Source organism: Platalea leucorodia (genome assembly GCF_965183815.1).
Source record: "Platalea leucorodia genome assembly, chromosome: 5".
NCBI lineage: Eukaryota > Metazoa > Chordata > Aves > Pelecaniformes > Threskiornithidae > Platalea > Platalea leucorodia.
The window spans coordinates 51,159,406-51,179,665 of NC_138827.1; the positions used below are offsets into that span (position 1 = coordinate 51,159,406).

A 20,260-nucleotide genomic window follows, 5' to 3' on the forward strand; every position below is an offset into this window, starting at 1 on the left:
TGCACAGGCAAGGAGGCTGCGGGCCTGCAGACCCGCTCGCAGGGCACCCTCCGTCTCCTCGGCAGGCAGCCCGGGGCAGAGCGGGTGCTTGCAGGCACGCTCCTGGCTCTGGCACAGCCGAGCCCATCGCTGCTCTGGTACTGAGCAGAGACTGGGGCCTCACCGCCCCTCTCACATGGGCTGGGATGCAGGGGTCCCCTCCTGCACAGTGCAGGGCTATGGTGTAGCTACGGTCCCGCAGTTGGACCCTGGCCCCCTTCTTGTACATGCAGCTCAGGGATGGGGACATTGCCATGGCTTGGTGGCCCGCTGGGAGAGTGGTGGTGGCCCTGCAGGGCTGTGTCTAGGGGCTCCAGTGGTGCTCCAGCTTGCTGCCCTGGCTGTGTTGGGGCTTTTTTCCCCCTAAGTAAAACCTCCTGCACCCAGTGAGGCAGGGAAGGGGCTGTGAGGGGAGTAAGAGAATAAAAGCCAGCGTATTTCTGGCTCTGATGGAAGGTCTTTTTTCCACAGCTCCTGCATTTTCCCCTGCAAGCCCCAGGACGGAAAGACCGGTGTGTGCTTTGCTCACAGGCTGCGTGAATGAGTCTGTAGCGTCTGGGACGTGGCCGGGAGACCACAGGCAGCCGTGCGGATGGACTGTGTCACGCGTGGGATGCACCTTCATCCTCATCCCCGCGCCCGGGGCAACGAGAGGGGTGCACCCAGCACCCAGCGCTTTGGAGCAAGACCCCTAAAACCACGGTGCAAACCCCCGGCTTGCCGCTTGCCCCTCTTCGCCTCAGCGTGCCCACCCGTCAGAGGGGGCCGCGCCGTGGGGCGGCCCCCAGGCGATGCAGCGGGCGGGCGGGGAGCAGCGCGCCCCGGCCCCGGCGGCTGGCGGCCGGAGGAGGAGCGGGTCGGGGCGCTGCCAGGGTGGCCAAGGTTTCCCCGGGGGACTCGGGGCTGCCATTTGCTGAGGCCGGGGGCGGAGGAGGGAGATGGACTCGACAGCTGTGCCAGGGAGGGGGGAAACTTTCCGCCCGAAGTAGATACCGGGCTAAATATAAACCGCCTTTGGGATGGCGCTTGGCCGGGACCCCCGGAGCGGCGGGCAGGGCCGGGCCACCCCCCGCACCGCGGGAGGATGCCGGCTGCCCTCCGCCGCCCCTCCCCGCCCGCCCGCCGCCGAGGGCCGGGGGCTCCCCCCGCCCCGCTCCCGCCCGGAGCCGCGGGCGGCCTGCGAGTGCCCTCCAGCGGCAGCGGGGACGCGGCGGGGCCCGGCCCGGCCCGGCCGCCGCGGGAGCGGTGGCACCGGCCCTCGGGACAGGAGCTCGGGGGAGGCGGGTCCCAGCCGAGGGCAAAGCGGGGTTTGGGGGCGCGGGGTGCTCGGGGCGGGGGCTGACGTTTGGCAAACGCTATGGAAAGTCTGAGGGCGCGGGCAGCCCTCGCGTCGGGTGTCTCTGTTTGGTCGCCACCAGCAGAGCCGCGGGCGAGGGGCTGCCGAGCCGAGCCGAGCCGCGGGGACGCGTCTCCCGCTCGCCGGCGTGCTGCCCTCGGACCCGCGGCCGCCCCGGAACCCTCGGGCGCGGCGCGCGTTTCCCGCGGGCGGCCCGGCCGCGCGTACCGAGGCGTGAGGGGGGACCGGGGCGGCGCACGGACCGGGCGGGCGGTCGGCCGCCATGGCGTCGCCCCCGCTGGCGGCGGCGGCGGCTGCGGCCGGGAGCGGCGGCGAGGCGAGCTCGGGCTCCGAGGAGACGGGGACGGCGCCGCCGGGCCGCGACCTGGCCGCGCTCTTTGAGCAGGCGGCTGAGCGGCTGCCGGCGCTGCTGCCCGCCGCCAGCAAGGAGCAGCTGCTCTACCTGTACGCCCGCTACAAGCAGGTGAGGCGGGGGCGGGGCGGCCCGGGTCCCGGCACCCCGCGGCCAGCGCCTGGCTGCGGGCGGGGCCGGGGGCCCGGGCGAAGGAGCGGGGCGGGGGCCGGCCCGGTACGCGAGTGGCCGGGCCTGGGGCTCTCCCGGGGCCGCCGGCCGAGGGCCTGGGCGGCCGCTGCAGAAAACGTGGCGATGCCCCGTGGAAAAAGTTGCGTCGGGGGCGGCGGGAAAGCGGGGCGCCGGGAGCTTTCGGTCCCGCTCGGAGTTCGGCGCCTGTGGCGAAGGCGGGGGAGGTCTGACGGGACCGAGCGGCGCTCGGCGCCGTGCCCGTTGGGGTTCCTCGCCGTCCCCCTCGGCGGCCAGCCCTCGCCACGCCGCTTGCCTCCGCCGCCGGACGCCGGTTTGGCTTCGGCGCGCTGCGCGGCGGCCTGCAGGCCGGCGCTGGTGTGGAGGGTTTGGCCTTTGCCGTCGGCTGTGACGGGCCACCGGCGGGCTGGTGGCCTGTCCGGGTGTCCACCGAGTCTCCGTGGTCTGGTGAGCGCAGCCGCCTCTCGCCTGCATCTGCCGGGCGCCCTGCGTGTGCTGGGCGAGAAGGCGGGCCAGGTGGGCCAGCGAAGGAGACGGAGGGGCTGGCAGCGCAGGGCTAGCGCTGGTGCTCGCCTCCCCCTTAGAGACGTCGGGGATCTGCAGCCACGACCCCGGTGTGAGCATTAAACCTTTGGGGTGTCGATGCGACCACGTGAAGGACGTGCCCGTGCAGATCTGTCCGCGGAGGGCCCTGGAGCGGGCTGCGAAACTAAACTGGTTGGTACTAGTCACAATGTTGAACGTGGCTCCTTTTCCCATTCAGCCCCTGTGAACTGAGCGAGCTCTAGGACGCATCCTGTGGGAATACACAGTGTGACTTTTTTGCTCCTCCCGTGGGAGAATTTATGTAAAACAAACCCAAAAAGCAGTAATTAAGACACAAAGGACTGTAACAATCACCTAACTGGAGAAACAGAAAAAGCGTAAGTATCGTTACGCCTGGAGACTAAAGAGTAAAAGTACAAATACGACTCAGGTGTGTGGCAAGAGGTGCTGCCTTGACCTGAAAACTGAATGTGGAACTGAATCACACCTGTTTGGATTAATAGTCAAAGTTGGGTGCGCACGTCTTCCCCATGATTTTCCTCCCATATGGAATACCCGTGTCCTACTACTGCCACTTAGAAGTGCTTTCATTTTTTAATGCAATATTTAATTATCCTCTAAGCTCGTAGACTGTGGTTTGTGGACATTAATTGTATTAAAAGCAGACTGGTCACATGAGGTTTTGTTTTCAGATTTTTCTAGTGCTTAAACAGGTCTCCAGGTTTCTCCTTTGCTTTTTAAGAAGGAGGGTAGAAAAAAAATACTAGGAGAACTTTTTTTAAGAATAATAAGACCATGCCTAGGATGAGATGAAAAGAAAGAGCGTTTTTTCCTCTTCTGTAAGTTTTTGTTTGTATTCTCAAGAGACTTGTTGCAAATAACCTCTTATTTTTCGCTCTGTTGCAAAACTGACCTAGGTGGAAATGGGAAGGCATTACGTCCCATATCAGCTCATGATTGCCAAGACTCCAGAGGGTTTCCTGATGTTAGCTCTGTAAGACCAATAAGGTGTTTAATGTTAAAAATTACTTAAATCAGAAGCTATTTCACAACAGTTTTGATACAACTCAGAAAAAAGCTGATAATTAACACTGTGTCAGCACAGATCTCCAGTTGCCTTCAGCTAAGGGGAACAGGGCGCTTCTGTCCCCTTCTCCACTGTCCTTCTTGTCGCTGACCAAGCAGGATGCAACAGCAAGTGCCTTTGTGCTCCCTGGTTTCAGGCTGTGCTTGGCTCCTGGGTTTCTGTGCCTTTGGCTGCCCGGTGCTGTACAGAAAGGTGCCATCCCTGTTACACAGTGCCTGGGAGGGCGGCGCTGCAGTGGAGACAGCAGAAGTCTGCTAGCTTAGCTACCGCAGGATTATGCTCTGCTAACTTTTGAGTTTTGTAGCATTTTGTGCTTTAAATCAAAACGAGGGCGCTTAATGCAAGTTTCCTCTATTTAATTATAGTAGCCGTATCAGTATGCATAATGGGCTGCTAATATATTACGCTGGTGGACGGTAGTATTGCTAGCACACAAAAGGTGCTGACTCAGATCTGTCCACTGTCCTTGATTTGGCATCCTTGTCTTTCCTCAGTTTAGTGTTTTATGTCACTAAGGGCTTTGATTTAAGGTACAGCACCATCATAAAAGAGGTGACAGTAACAGCTGAACTCTCTGTTAAAATACTGTATATTATTTATTTCAAACTGTTTGGGTATATAGGCTTTTTCCTGGAATTTTATTACCTTTTATTGGAGGCCATTTCAGGATTTTATTACTTTTCTCTCTGATTTTGTTTATGTGTCAGAGACTTGAAAATAAGGGAATTGCTTAGTTGTCATCTCCAGTGAGGTTTTTAGAAGATGTTGCTGAGTTTACGACTCTGCCCCAGAACTGAAGGAAGAACAGACTAGTCAGTAGGGCTCTGGACTGGAACTGATACTTTTTGTTTGTTTGTTTCTCCCCCTGCTTTCTGTGTGGCTTTGGGCAAATCACTTGTCTGTGCCTTGAGTCCGTAAAGGTGAAGATAGCACTTGCCTGTCACATTGAGGATGTGAAAAACTGAGGTTCAGGTGCTGTAGTAATGGACACTAATGTAGTGGTCATCATTCAGAGAGGGGAGGGAATCCAGAACTTGCTGGAACAAAAAAAACCTGCCCTGCCAGGAGGATGTGCCAGTGCCTAAGTGAGTGCTGAGAGGTGCAGGCAAGCTGGAAGTCCAGTGCCGTTGGCAAAACAGGCTTTTTGCTATCCCTGGGTGTAGGCTCAAGAATATAATCCCATTTTTGCATGACGTCTTTCAAATACTGTGGAACATGATGCCACAAATCCGCCCTGAACACGGGAGTTCTGCCTGCAGCTATCCTGGTGCACGGAGCGGTGTGATGGCTCTGACTCGGTGCTACCAGCGTCACTCTCTCTGTCTCTCTGGGACGTAACAGCCCCTTGGTCATCAGGGCCAGGACCCCTTGCCTTCTGTGGTTGACGTTTGCTTGTTCCTCCTTACGCCACACTTTCAGTCAGTTGAGTACAGGGCTTTCCCACGGGTTGGGGCAGGTTAATGGGGCAGAGCTTTGGGCAGGAACAGGCAGGAATTCCTGCCTTGCCAAAGAAATTCCGCTTACTTGGCCTGCGTGGAGTTAGAGCTTAGTCCTGCTGTCGGTGGAGGTGAGTTCCGTTCTGTTGTTACTGCTCCATAGGGAGGCTGCAAATGTGATTCACCTTACAAGATTTACAATCGGTTAAGAATATTTGGCTGGAACTCCCTGCTATATAAATGTATTAGTTGAAAAATTAGCAAAGAGCCATTTTACCACCACTACTGGGGGCAGGGTGGGTGGAATCAGTTGTGGAGTAATGTGTAAGGAGAATCTCAAGGTTTCTTACAGTCTGGACCAGCAGCTGAAGTTTGTATGGAAATGGCATGCAGTGCTAACACGTCTCTGAGCATCTATCTGAGCACTCTTCTGAATGTTGTGACCTTCAGCTCTCAGGTGAAGGCTTCATCCAGGGTTTCTAAATTTCCATTTTGGCCACAAATGGAGATGTCTGCAGACGCTTCCCACTTGGAGCTGCCTGGGTCATCTTTGTACGATTCTTGAGTATAATGCCTGCAGGCGACTCTGCATGCAGAAGCAATGCTAGGAAAGTATTTAATGCATTCTGGCTGTCGTCTTTTTTTTAATGCAGCTGATGAACTGTAAATGAGGAGAGCTAAGCATCAAGTGACCAGTCAGCCCCCTGGAGACCATCAGTAATTATTTTGTGGACACAGAATGAGAAACTCTGACTTGAAATACTAATATGGGCTCTTGTCTTTCTGCTGGTTATAGAGAAAAACAGCTTTTGAGGCCCTCCAGGGAAGTAGTAGGAGTGCAGAATCTTTTTCAAAATCCCCCCCCCCAATCCCGGTATTTGCCATGAATTTGCACTGGCATATTTAGCTAAAACTCCCCTTCCTCAGCTCTCGGGCTCAGGTCCCCTCTAATGTTAGATTCCTGGTTGGTTTCTGATGCATTATGAAGTCTTGCAGCAAAAAGAGGGAAGCCAAAACCTTTATTTTCTTCTTTCCAACAAACCCATTGCAAGCCTTTTTAACATATCTTAAAATAGCAAACAGGGCACAAGTTCACTTTATTCCCCTCTTAATGGATGAAATTTAACTACTGTTCCTTGATTTGTATTACTATTGATGTTACTAACAGTCTTTCTGACGCTGGAACAGCCCTTGAATGCCAAATCTAAAGAAAGGAAACTGCTGTTGTGTTTTGATGATGGTAGTGGAAAATTAATATTAAAACGGATAAGATTTATTTTTTTTATCATCCAACTTGGCCAATTTTTTCAGGTTAGATGTTGAACTAAAGAATTGCCGAGCAGGCATTTTCCATACAGATAATGAATTTGCATTTTATTTCCATGTTTGTTTTGTTTTTTAAAACAAGTGGTCCAGTCCACCTCTGAGCATAGGAGAAAACATTTACAGCGCAACATGAATCATGATTGATTTATAGGACTTAACTGTTGCTAGCCCTTTCTCCTATTTATCCATGAAATGCGATATATTGTTTTAAAGGCCCGCTAAGATGTTCTAATTTGAATGAGTTGCTCACTGGGAGACAGTCAGATGTACAGAAAATTAATTTCAGTTACAGTCACTCATATCCTCTAACACTTTAAATGAAAACATAGTGTAACTAATAAATATCTCTCAGCATGGGCATGCTCTCTTTAAAGTCTGATTAATGATTCCATCCTCAGCATAAAATCCCCACCCTGTTAAGGTGAAGAACTGTTAGTTGATTTAAGCACTTCACCTGCCTGAACACTTGAGCATATTTCATAAAACATTTGATGAATGCTGTTTAGTTTTGCTTGGCTAACAAAATGTTCAACCAGCAGCCTTTGCCCGCCTCCAGAACATACCTGTGTTCCCTCCCTGGCGTCTGCTTAAATACCCCGTCCGTGATGGGCTTCCTTTGCACTGCGCTGCGCCCTGTGTGACGGGGACTTGCTGTGATAACTGCTTTCCAGGGGCTGTTGCATTTGGAGCTGTGGTTCTGCTCTGGACTCTGGCTCCTATGGTCTTTCATCATCCCCGTGGGATATATAGCACTTTCATTTTAAAAAAAAAAAAAAAAAAAAAAAAAAAAAAAATCCATGTTTTGTGTAAATTCATTCTGTATCACTATAATATTTTCAGTTAGATTTATTTTACCAGCGACGCCTGTGGGCAAAGGGCTTCATTTTCTATGGAAAAGGGGCACTGATAACAGCCAAATCTGGTGGGTCCTGGCCTGTATTCCCTGGCTCTTCCAGGCAGGCACAGAGGCCCATTCACTTACGCATTCTCCTGAGCTGACTTCAACATATGTATGTTACCCAAATCTCAACCTGCTAATTGCTCTGTTCCTGAGGCGAGTGTCGGCGCTGGCCTCATCGCAGGAACGTGTTGTGCCTTTGGAGCCATGGGCAGGCGCAGCCTCTGTCAGTCCTCCGTGTTCCCCTTCGTGGGCGAGCTTACGGAGGAGATACGGCTGCTAGACTTCCCTGTGGTGAGAGGAAGGGCTTTTTATTTGTCCCATCAGTATACCACCCTGTGGAAAACTGCCTGAATCCCCCTGGCACCGTGTCCATTTTACACTGGCTATAAGATTTTTTTTTTTTCCATATATCTATCCACCAATTCTGGCTTGTTCCTTTGCTTTCTTGTGTTCCCCCCCCCTCCCCCCCCCATTTTAATTTATGGCTTGCTTCTGACAGACTGGTTCATCTCTAGCACTCGGGCCTTCACTTGTCTCTCCCCCCTGTGCTTCCTATGCAGCCGGATGCCTCGGAGCAAATTCAGAAGCTGCTTGGCATTCCTTTGCTCTGAGTTCGTCCCCTTGTCTTCCAGAGGACCTTGAAAATAATTAAGCAAATGCTGTTTACTTGAGCTTTGTGCGGAAGCAGGTGAATTTCAGCCTTAATGAATAATCATCTCTGTAGAAACCCTAATCAACAGAATTTTTCTTGATACTGGTGGAGGATGAGGCATTTGGCTGGGTAATAAACATAATATGAAGTGAGAAATCACTTGCTGGTTATCCCTGTTGGGTAATGCATGCAAAAGGAATGAGCCGCATAACAAAATTGCTTCCCTTGCATCACGCAAAGAAAACGCAGGGATGCAGAGGTGCTAATAACTGCGAGAGCGCTAAAATGAGGGTAAGATGGCATTGAGTTGTGTCAGTTCTTTCCCTCAAAAACCTTTCCTCTGGCACAAGAACAAAATTACCCTGAAACCATTAGAACCCAGTATTTCCTTATGCGTGTCCCCTTCCCTTTGCTTCATTCTAACAGAAGGTAATTTCTTTTCTTTAGGTGAAATTTGGAACCTGTAACACTCCCAAGCCAAGCTTCTTTGATTTTGAGGGAAAGCAGAAATGGTAAGAGGAAATCCTTGTAATTTTGAGCAATTTCTGGCTCTAGTTTTTGTTTCATTTTGTCTCATCGCTTAACAGGTTATGGACCTAGAGCATGTCAGCTCTGAGAGTCTGCCACTGAACTGGCTTTAAAATCCTTTGTTTAATAGGGAAATGTTTGCTGCTGTGCCTGATGCAGACATGAAATACCAGACTCCTGTATTTACCTTGTTCATCCAGAATTAGCCTGCATACAACAAAAATCTTGTGAAAATAGCTACAGCTTTACAAACAGCTTTATTTTGTGAACACAAACTATGTTCCAGCCTGGATCAGGATCCCCTGAAAGATCCTTTCACAGCAGAGTGCCGCACTGACAGTGGCCATTCATGGCTTCAGGGAAAAGTTGACCGTTTCAAACTGAATGAAAGATGGCTTTGCACCCCTGAAAGTATTTAGATGAATCTGTTCACTATGTTCCACTGATGACACTATGAAAACACATTGTGCTGTCTCCGAGTGGCTTGCTGATGTTTTGCTCTCTCTCCTAGGGAGGCTTGGAAAGCCCTGGGAGACACCAGCCCTCATCAAGCTATGCAGGAGTATGTTGCTACAGTGAAAAAACTGGACCCCAGTTGGAATCCACAGGTAGGAAACATGAAAATACTGTTCAGAAAACAAACAGCATTTGTGTCTTCGTAAAGCTAACAGTGGTTCAGCTTCACACAGATTTTAATTGCTGCATGGCAGACTTCATTTTTGAGCTGATTGCAGTCTAAATTCGCTTTTAAAACTCCCCTTTTGTTATGTCTGAAACATGAAGAACCATCTCTTTCATTCATAATTATCTTCATTACAGTGAGCGCATGCACACGGTTGGTTTGGCTATAGTGATCTAATTTATTTTGCTTTTATTGGTTCATGCTGTATTTAGCATGTAAAGATACTTTTTATTCTTTTCTCATCTTTCTCTTTTCAACTACTATTTAAATGTTGATCAATACAAAGTAATCTCCATGAAAGTGACATGAACTGCATGATCAATTCTAAAAATGTTTCCTTTTTGTTTCGGTGCAGCAAATTACAAAATCTGATTATGATTAGGTACTCCAACATAACAAGTGTATTTTTAAGTCCTCTGTGTGTGTGTGTTATAGGGAGACTGCACTGTCATTTTAATTAATCTGTCTTTCATCTACCAGGTTTATTACTTCATTGAATATTTAAGGATATCTCCCTGTTTATAGACTGATTTTTAAAAATTTTTAAATAGGATTGCTCTGTAGAAAAAGTATTGCCTTTGATTGGAGATACAGTGGAGATATTTCACTAATAGCAAAATGCTGAAGGCATGATAATTTCTTTTCATGGTAGGAAATTGATTCTTTTCTGGTCCTGCGCTTTGGAAGCAAAATCTTGTGTGAGCACAAGCCTATGAATCAAGAATTTGATTCTCCGTTGTCTTCTGATGCTGTTCTGGAGACTTAAGAGTAATTGTTTTTTCTTCGCTAGTTCATGTTTCATGGCGTTGATCCTGTTTTTGCAGCAAAGAAATATTGTCATTTAGAGGAAACCCTTTTTTAATGCCCTTGGGGAAAATAGTTTTATATGCTGTGCAGTGCAGCTAGCAATATGCTGTGAAGTACAGTTAGCAAAAGCTAACAGCTGCATGCTGTGTAAATTCTTGTCCAATCTAAAATTCTCGTACAGAAATAAAATAATTTAAAAAGAATCCATGTACAATCCTGAATGAAGAAAGTGTCTAGCAGTGTAAAGTGAAACATATGAATATTTATTAAACAATGGGAGAAAAAAAGCCGAAAACACCTGACACTTTCCTGAATTTTTATGGGTAGAGCTTCTATTCCCAAAAAGACTTCTCATTCATGGTGACAAGCTTAGCTTTGGGTACCCCCTTCACTTTCTTGCCTCAGAGAAATGTTTATTGTCACAGGTGTGACCTTTAGGTTACAAAGCTGTCAGCTAGAAAAGTGGAATAATATGTTAGGGTTTTTTTTTAAAAAGAAGCCATATAGCAAACAAAGAAGGGTTTGCAGCACTGCTCCTCCCCTCTTCCCCTAAGGTGAGGAATGAATGCGTGTGAGCGTGTTTCTTCCCATTGCCTGTCCCCAGGACTCGGCAAAAACTGGGTGGTGGGTAATGCTGTTGCACCACCGTGTTTGCTCATTCATGCGTTGTTCCGTCCTCCCTTTTTGAATAGTTGATGCAAGAAGTGTGGGCTTGCAGGAGGAGAGCAATGCTGGAGCTTGAATAGAAGTTTCTGTGAAGATGGCAGGGCTGAGTTGTCAGAGTGGCTTAAAGAAATGTGATTTTTCTTTCTTCAGATGCCTTTGTTGTAGTGTTTCAATAGCTGTGCTTCTCTCACTCATGTAACTATGCATGTATTTCTTGATGTTTTTGAAGCCAGTGATTTTTTTTCCTCTGCGTGGTCTCATTGCACAGAGCTATAATGCTGAGGAAAATCCATAGGGTGTTATCTGGTTTACTGTCCCTGCACTGCTGTACAGGTGCCACATTTCTTGTCCTGATTCTTTCCTTTTCCTGTGCCTTGCCTATGACTGAGCTAGAAACCTGTTAAAGAGATCTGAGCGTTTTACATTGAAGGAATATGCTCAGGTGCAGAAAGGCCTAGCAGAGGAAGTTAAATTAGCAGAGAATGTAATTTAAAAGTTAGCATTACTTTCTTCAAAAGAAGTCATCTGTCCTTCCTACTGCATCTTCCTTTTAATTCCACTTTTATATGACCAAAATGCTATCAGGAGTCCTCTTACTCTCATCTGTCTCATGCTGCTCTCTGCACCCCGCCGCCCAAATCCACCTTCTGGAGCCACGAGAGGGAGCCCTGTTCTTTAAAATGATGGAGATGCATGTGTCAGGGAATGGAGATAAAATAGCTATTTTAGTCTTCAAATTTCAAATTGGATTTATAGAAAAGATCTGTGGGTACATTACAAGGTGCTTCATCACTGTCATTGCATCTCCTTTACATGCTCATCTGCTGGGTTCCTTTGAATGAATGAAATACTCCTAGTATTTGGTTAAAACCAGTATAAAGTGCTTGGTACAAATTCGAAAAGTTCGGCTTTCAGATCATTATGAATCATAAATAGTAATTGCAGTACAAGGGTGTTGAATTTCTCATTGTGCAGCTTTGTGAATTTTGCTATTGTAAAGCTTTCTCAATATTACCTACATATTTTCTCTTCAACAGTTCATCTCATCCCTGAAAGTTGTTCTTGTGTGTTATCTTAAATCCTCCTCAGTCTCCTGTTTCATATATTTGCAAAGGGTTTTTAATGTCTTGATCCTTTAGTACTAAATATGCAAAATTTAAAACTTAGAAACACCTTATCTTTTTCATAGGTTCATTTTTTCCCAGCAGATGTGCTGCTGTTCTGCAGCTTTCAGGCTGTCAGTATTTTTCTTAATAAATAGAATGGAACTAAATGCAGTATGTCTTATGCAGTCCAAATAGATCCACTTCTTCATTCCTTTTTCTTGATTCTTCATTGATTCATTCTTTGATATTGACCTTGCAGTTTCTGTATTGGTACATTTTCAGCAGCAGACTGTAACTGCTATAATTTAGTAATCTTTGCTTGTTTTAGATGGGAAAAAAAAAACAAAGTAAAAGCATTCTGTTGCAGTAGGAGCACCCTGAATTTGTGTTCAGAAGCAACGAGAACACCAGCAGCAGCCAAAATCTGATCTGCTGCTTCCTACTCCTGCATGGAGTTTGGAATACCTGCACTTTATTAAGAGACAACTGAACGTGGAGAGGCAGGGGCACAGCTGTTCTCTGCTCTGTGAAGCTGGTATGCAACTTCTGACAGTAGAGACACATCTGTTGGCTCATCTCCATGGCTCACATTTCCAATGTGTTTCAGTTTCTTCTTCACCCTTGCTGGTCGCAAGTTGTCTGATAGTCATGCCTAATCTTTTCTTTCAGAGCTTAGTCTAAAATCTGGAAAGAAATGATCATACTGCGATTATCTTCAGCAATTTTGTTTGCTAGGAAATCTTTAAAATAGCAGATAACCTAAAGGATGTTGAGGTGAGATCCGTCATCTTTATATTCATGAAGCTTTAGGAATCTCCTTGCTGTATTTATCCTGAACCCAGAAGTCAGGAACCAACAGTCAAAATTGCTTTTCTGGATGCTTTGCAGTTAGGTCTTCCTATGTCGGCATGGGTCTTACTGTGTTTTCTGTTGTAGGTTGTTTTGTTCCTTTTCCCAAGAACAGCTGTTAGGAGGAGGTCAGGACTATGCTCTTCCATGCTTGTCTCCATTCTCCTCTTGATGCAGTCTTCCTTCGTCATATTCTACCTTTTAGCACATCTTTTGTTTCTTGTTCGTTCTTGTGAGTCATTCCTTTCAGTCTGAAGTTCCAGGCAGTGGAAAGGTAATTGCTTGGACCAGCTCAGCTCTATTTGCATATTTCAGAGACATCACCTGTCCTTCAAGTCTATTCACTCTTCCTCCAGAACAGAGAATAATTTATGAAGGAATTCTTTTGCATTCTCTATCCTTATACAGAAATGTTTCATGCCATCAACACCTACCACTGCTTTGGGTCCTTTGGAGAGGTGTATGTGTCCTGGCTGCTTCGCTTCTCGTACGTTCACCTGTCTCGTTCCTGCTTTACTGGCAGCAAACGGCACGTTGCTTTTGGTGACTTTTGCCGATGTGTGTGGGAGTTTGGCAATGATGATCATCTGCTCTCCCTGCTGGCCACCTGCCGCTGGTTGCCTACGCGTGCTCATCCCTCTCACCCCTCTCTCCCGCTGTGGCTCTGCGGTACCTGCTGCTGTGGTGCTATCCTGCAGTCTCAGCCGTGGGTTTGGTGCTCTAGGGAGGTTCACCTTCACAAGCTGGTTGTCTTGCATCTTTATGCAATAATTTTGTTCTCGTGTACATCACTGTCTCTACTGTATAACTGGGTGCTTCTAGTACTTGCAGTTTTTGAGGCAGTTTTAGTGGCTGTATTTCCATTCCCCCACGCACTCTCAAATTCTAATCTCTGTCATGTATTTGATATCGCAAATCCTCGTTGGCTTTAAGCGTCCAGGTTTTTCAAACGTCAGATTGACCACGGGAGTTTGTGTCCGCAGGCACTGACCGTCCAGAGGTGGGAGCGGGACAGCACTTCTTTTGCTCAGCAGCATTGTACCCATCTCTTCAACTGAGTTCACGTTGTCAGGGATGTGGGTGGAGGTGTGTACACAACACTGCAGTGAGGCAGTTAGGAGCTGTTATTGATTGTTTCTTGTAACAAGACGGTTATATGGCAGAGCTTAAACAATAAAAATAAATAATCAACAACGCATCCAGGTTTGCTCATCAGTTTTAGCCTTCCATTTGCTGATTGCAGTTTTGGCATCTCTTGATTCTAAATATTTCCTTTTCCTATTTCTTATATTGCACATTTACCAGTTCCAATCTCAACAGCTTGTCACACTACTAACTTCAGTGGCATCCTTCCCCAAACACTTAGAGGCCTTCTTTCTATTTGCTTTGACTGCTGAAACTCACAGGAGGACTTAATGATTTTCTATTTCTGTATTAAAAAAAAAAAAAAAAAAAAAATTGGCATTTTAACTTGTTTGACTCAACTTCACCAATAATGCACTTAGTAAGATTTCTGCTGTGTAATGAGGAAAGTTGCACATTAGGAATCTGAAGAGCAGAGACATGTCTCTAAGGCAAGGAAGACAGCTCGAGTTCAAAGAAACTAGACATTCACCCAACATCTTTTTAAGCTCTTAAAAGTTTGAAATTCCAGTGCTGATGTTTGCAGGGGAGAAAGCTGCCTGTATTGTTTCAACTACTGTTCTGTTCCTTATTTGAGTAGAGGAGGATTTATTTCTCTGTGCTTTGGACCAAGCAGTCAATAGGAGTAAAATACCTCTGTTACTGTGTTGGTGTGGGAGCACTGAGTCTCAGTGTTTGGAGCAGCCGGGAGAGGACCCCTGGGGAATAGCCAGTCAGTCTCATGAAAAAGAAAACAAACTTCAGAGGGGATAAAATAGCAAATGCACTATTGCTGCAGGCTCAGAGCAGTCCAGTAAGCTGGAAAACCTGCAGGAATAAAGCAAATTGATTTGTCCAGTGGCCAGTGGGTATTTTTGCAGGAAGTACTGCAGGGGGCAATATTTGATAAGGTGGGTGCCCAGTTACCCTATGCACAGGGCTGCACTTCGTCCCCCCTTCTTTCTGTTGAAATAACCTTTCTCTATCACAGTTTAAATGCAACAAGCAAGTTGAAACTAAAATGTGGAAAAGAGAATTTGCGATTCGAGGATACAGTGAAAGGCAGGAGAAACAATTTCCAGATTTGCAGAGGAGCTGAGTTTTTTTTATGTATGCTTTTTGTGGGTTGCACCAGGTGTTACTGAAATATTTTAACGATTGCTTTAAATTTATAAGCCTCTTGTATTTAAATAGGATCTCCAAGGCAACTTAAAATTTCTGTAGTGACTCAAATACAAACTGTGTATCCAATGATGTTAAAGCAGGCATTTGGAAATCCAAACCTGAATTTTTCTTAAATTTGGACTCATTGCTCAAGTCTGGCCTGTTCACGTCTGGAGCAAGAAGCTTTGCTTTTTTGCAGTTTACAGGTTTTATGTTTGGTCATCGTCTAAGAATTACATTAGTGAATGGTAAATCATACTGTAGTTTCAGGCTGAAATCTGTGGATTTCTTGGTTAGTACTGCAGGCCAATGGAATTTCTTCTGGAAATTAAGAAATGCATTAGAAAAACTGTGGTCTGTAAACAAAACGAGTGCACCCATCATGTTTTCCTGTTTTGTCTGTCAGTCAAACAGATGTCTCCCTTGATAATCTGTCCAAGCAGCCATCCTGTGTGGTTGGGGAAGAGCAGCAGAATGGTGTGGGCAGGATTACACGGGGGAAGGGAACAGACCTGTTTGGGTCTCTGCCTGTCACGGGCAGCAGTGCAGTCACATACCTGCTGTGCAGTTAGTTTGGGTAAATGTCTCAATTTATGGCTCGCTATACTGCGAGGTCAAAAACTTTGAAAATAGTGACTTTATTTCTTTCGTAGTATAAAAGCAATTTAATTGAATCGTGTAAAGTAGGGACTAATCAAATTATGGCTGTGCTCCTTAAAGCTTGCCTTCCTGTGCTGTTCTAATGCAGCAGGCTGGGGAGAGGAGCCTCCTGTGTCCCTGCGAGCTATGCAGCGGCGCTGCCAGGGCCTTTGCTCCTCACCGCTCCCATTTCTTCCTGGGTTTGTATAGATCCTTGTGTGTCAGTTCGCCCTTAGTGAATTCCGTGTTTGACTGTTTGTTTGGTTTTTACCCAATTGTTAATAATTGTACTCAAGAATAAAAATTGTAACAAAATGCAGAAAGCAAACTGCACTATATGTGTGTTTGCTATATATATTTTGAAAGCTCTTATTTCAATGGATGACCGCACTGGAAGAAGCAAATCACTGAGATAATTCATAAACTCTAATCAGGCTCTTCCTCTTTAGAAAAAACAAAAACAACCACCAAAAAAACCCAGCAAGCCTGTATTTTTTTTTTGTTTGTTATTATTCTTTTAATAGAAAAAGAAGCACTAGAAATTAAGAACAAAACAAAAAAACTGGTCCACCCCAGGCTTCTGGCTTTGGGGCATGTAAGACTGCAACGTCCTCTGGGTTTACGCAAACTGCAGAGTTAGGGGGTCTTTGTGAACCCGTTTGGGGTATGTGATATTTTGGTATACGTCCTGAGAGGGGTTAGATCTTAACACACAGAGGGATTCTTCTGCCCTGCTGCCTTTTGCCAGCTGGGTGAGGGACAGTCTCGAGCATGCAAGCGGAGTTAGCGGTAGATGCAGCCTTCCTGCGGGAAGGAGTAATCTGGGCCGTGCGTGGCTAACAAAAGCTCGCAGCTTGTGTACACCTTACTCATAGATGCAAGACTGCAGGCAGAGTGACCCACCTTATTTTATCCACGATAAAAAAAATGAAAGTTTATTAGCTGCACCAGTCAGGCCTTGAGTGTTTTGCTTTTGGAGCATGCTTTCAGAACCAATTTTTCCTACTGGCAAGGGGATGTTTTCTTGTTCCTGTTGTGCAGGACAGTAAAATATCACACTACAAACATGAACTAAATTTCCCAGTTCTTCTGCAATAAAGGTGGATAGTGTCACATCCTATGCTTCTCTGTACCTTCTCAGGAGGAAAGTGTGCTGATGCTTTAAGTGCTTGATATAGGTCCTACTCATAAACAAAGCTGTCCATAGGTTATTTGCTACCTTTCTGTCCCTGTCTTTGCACATGTAACTGTTTATCAATTTTATTCCATGCAACATAGCTCAATTCTGGCACACCAAGCAGGAGACAGTGTGTTGCCTACCTGCTTTATTGTATAGACTGTTATGCTCTGAGCAGCAAATCAAATTCAGTTTCCTATCTATACTTACTATTTTTAAAAGCAGCACAGGCTCACGGGCAGTGCAGGCCCTCACGCAGTACTGTGAAGATAAACACTGCCATTCTTTGGCTGTTGTTTAAGTGAGGGGGTGGATTAATAAAATAGTATGTGTAACTTCTGTTCATAATGACGATGGCGTAGATGGGAGCTGGCAGTTTTTTGCCATGAGCCTGTGGCCTGAGGATGGAGTTGTCAGAGGTGTCCTGAGGATGCTTCGTTATGGCACGTAACTCGCATCCCAGGCATCGGGGTGCTGTGCTGGTGGGGCTGTCAGCCGTGGCGGCCTGGGATTTTGCCTGTGGACAAGCTTGATAAATGGTAGGGCTTTTTCTCTTCTGCAGCTGCATTTTATCGTAGAGCACAAAACAAAATGCCAGATCCAGAGTGAGATTTTCAGTGTTTTGGAATTGTGGTTCTGGCAAGCTGTGCATAAGTGAAAAAGTTAAAATGAACAAGTGTCTCATAGTAGAAATGTAAACAGCTGGGATATGTGTCAGCCTCCCACCCCCTGGGAGTCTGTTGGATTGTTCTCTTTGATTTTACATCTCCGCAGAAATTTATGGTCTCAGCTCCTTTTATTTATGACATTGCAATCCTCGTTCAAGCGATTGATTGAAATACACCGGTGCCAAGCTGCAAGCCTGTATTTTAGAAAGGTTGAAGTTTAGAAAGCAAACCAGCAATGCAAACAGTCACATATTGAAAGCTGCACTGGGCTCCTGCACAGAGGTTGCCCATGTTTTTCTGTTGCTAAACTTTTTCAAAGTAAAGAATTATCATGACAAGGATTTATATGTGTTCGCTACTTTAAGCTGTCTGGTCTGGCTAAAAACATACTATATGTTAAACGTGCAATCTTATTAGCCCTGCAAGGGCTAACTTTTGCTCGTAACGATGTTAGCCCTTATTTTTCCGGCTCAGATCCAGCAGTGCTGATACACTATGTTGTTAGTGTACTGTGGGCAGCATAATATATTCTCTCGCAGCCTCTTTAACATAACAGTAGTTGTTTTCTGGAATTGCAAGCAAGAAATTGGGGGGCTTGTCATTTTTTGCTACCAACGCAGTGATTTTGGTTAAACATTTAAGCAAAGATGAAATATTTTTCCTTTTGAATGTGTCAATGAATTAATTTTCATCATCTTGCACTAATTCAAAAAAATATCTCGTACTATCTGGAATGCATTCAAAAAAAAGAATAATTAGAGACATAGCTCTGCCTTGCTCATGCTGAGTGTGCTGCTGCAGCATAGCAATGCATGTGGCATCCTGGCATCGTGATTTCTGGCTTACTGGTGGATTAAGACACTGCATGCTAGCTGGATATACCAGAGGCAACTGGAAAAAAAAAATCAAATAAATATTTATATTTAAAAAAAAAAAAATCAAACTCGTGACATTCAGTGATGACAAGACGTAACAGAATGAGGCAAGGTACTTTACCATGTAACTTTCTGTGCAGCAGGGACTTAGTTGCTTTTTTCTTTCCCCCTTAATAGTTTTCCAGAAGTAACAGGTTTTTCTGTGTGGCTGTAGTGCACAGGTAGCAGTCCAACAGCACCTGGTTATTCTGTGATCCGGCAGCTGTGGGACTGAAGGCATGGGACATAGCTGAGCTCTGGGATCTTAAAATGTCCCTTGAGCAAGTGCTGTCCTAGCTGAGAAAGCATCTCAGTATCAGAGAAGGACCACCAGATCAGGTTTGAGTTGCTGCTGATCCTCTGCTGAAGGTTGTTGCTGCTATGGCTGAATTGATAGAAAATGGATAGGTGCTTATACTTCCAGGGAGAGCCCAAGATCTTGGCTTAAATTGAGATGGCAGGGTTGAATTTGTTAAGATGTCAGACCACAAGCTGAAGTGGCTGAGATGCAACCAGATATTGCCCTTTGCCATTTCTGCCTTGAGGTGGCAGTTTCTGGCAAGGCAAGGAAGGGTTTTAAATGGCATGTGCAGTTTTCATTTATTGCAGATTTTAGCAGCAATGTTGCTTCTCCCCAGCAACAAAAACGTGGATAACAAAACTATTGAAAACCTTGTTTTCATGAAGCAGCTGTGTGAGGCTTGAAGCAGAAAGGAGCAGTGTTGTGGCGTGAGAAGTGACTCCACCAGCAATCAAAACTTCCCTGTTAGTTTAATTTCTGTACTGACACCTCACTGGGTAAAACAAGTTGGAAAACGAAGCTTTCGGTAGCGCTCAGCAACACGACGAAATTGGGGTCTGGGGAGGTTGCAGCACGGGCTGATGGAGGCGAGGTGTTGAACCAAGCAGGATGCTGTCGCGGGCTATAGGGGCAGGGGAGGTAAGCAGGCACTGAGATGCAGTTAGGAGCTTGGGGCAGAAAGTGGAGCAGGTTGAATGTCAGCCATGTAACAGGGGGTTTGGAAAGGGAGGAAAACCAAATAGGAAGCTGCAAGGGGAGGTGGGGAGGACCAGGAGGGTAAGAGGTGCTTTCTCTGCTCAGTCCTAGCTTCCAGTTGGCCAGGTCACTTCCCAAGCAGCGGGGAGCCTCCCTGACATCCCTGCACCCCAGGGGTGCTCAGAAACCCAGAACAGCCTGATTTAATGCACCCAAGTCCTGTTGCCCTGGATAGCAAAGTGAGGTGGTGAATGAGGGTGAGAGGAGCAGGGACAGTCTCCTCCGCTTGTGGCACGAGGTGGGCGTTCGGGAGGTGGCTTTGGCTTGCTCCGCGGCTTGCTCAGGAGCTCACGGCAGCCTCTCGTCAAACTCTTGCTCCTGTTTTGGCCAGCAACCCACCCGGCTGTGCGAGCAGCTCGACTGTTTTAAATGGGGAAGGGTGCAATCTCTAATTAAAGAAATCTAATTTTTCAAAGTAATTGAAACTGTTGCAGAACTTTCAACTTGCTGTGTCAGAGGCTGTTAAAAAAAATTCAGGAACTTGGGTGGAAATTACATGTTTCTCTAACTGTGGAGTATGTAATGCCTTGATTTTTAGGTGTGGAGTTGTAGACATTTACTTGGTGGTATTCAGACATGGGAAGGGTTTATGTACCCTGCTGCTTCACGTGGCTATGTAAAGGCTGGTTTAAAGAGAGACTGCGATAATTGAAAATAGCATATGCTTTTAGTTAGGAGAAAATAGCTGCAATTGTTTTGTGTGTAATATAAGCTATAGAATAATTAAGCTGTTTCTTTAGTGAAAATACAGCTTTTTGGGTTAGAGAAAGGTTAAGCGGTTATGTTTAGCTTGCTCTTTACACGAAGTATCAAGGAGGTATTGAGTGTAATTACTGGAGATTAAGATTTTGTTTGGATGTTAGCTAACGTGTTGGTTAATGTCTTGTAAATGCTATTTGTCTCTTAGAGTGGAAAAAGAGTTAATCTTTAAAAGAGCATGTATTGTCTAGTACTTAGATACTTTGGCACTATCGTACCCAATTACTACTCCTATTG

General features: G+C 46.3%; 1 protein-coding gene across 10 annotated transcripts in view; it reads left to right on the forward strand.

Moving 5' to 3' along the window:
* The first annotated feature begins 1,649 nt into the window (after positions 1–1,649).
* ACBD6 (acyl-CoA binding domain containing 6) overlaps positions 1,650–20,260 on the forward strand; it is an 88,183-nt gene continuing 69,572 nt past the window's right edge. For 9 of the 10 annotated variants that reach the window (XR_014228363.1, XM_082313903.1, XM_082313907.1 and 6 more), the window contains exons 1-3: positions 1,650–1,859; positions 8,333–8,397; positions 8,925–9,021. Coding sequence is in view for 9 of the 10 variants with exons in the window: in XM_082313903.1 (XP_082170029.1) it covers positions 1,659–1,859; positions 8,333–8,397; positions 8,925–9,021 (363 nt within the window). In the remaining variant the exon portion in view is untranslated. Of the gene's footprint in view, positions 1,860–2,118; positions 2,655–8,332; positions 8,398–8,924; positions 9,022–20,260 lie in introns of those variants that run through there. The other variant, XM_082313909.1, reaches the window with a different exon arrangement.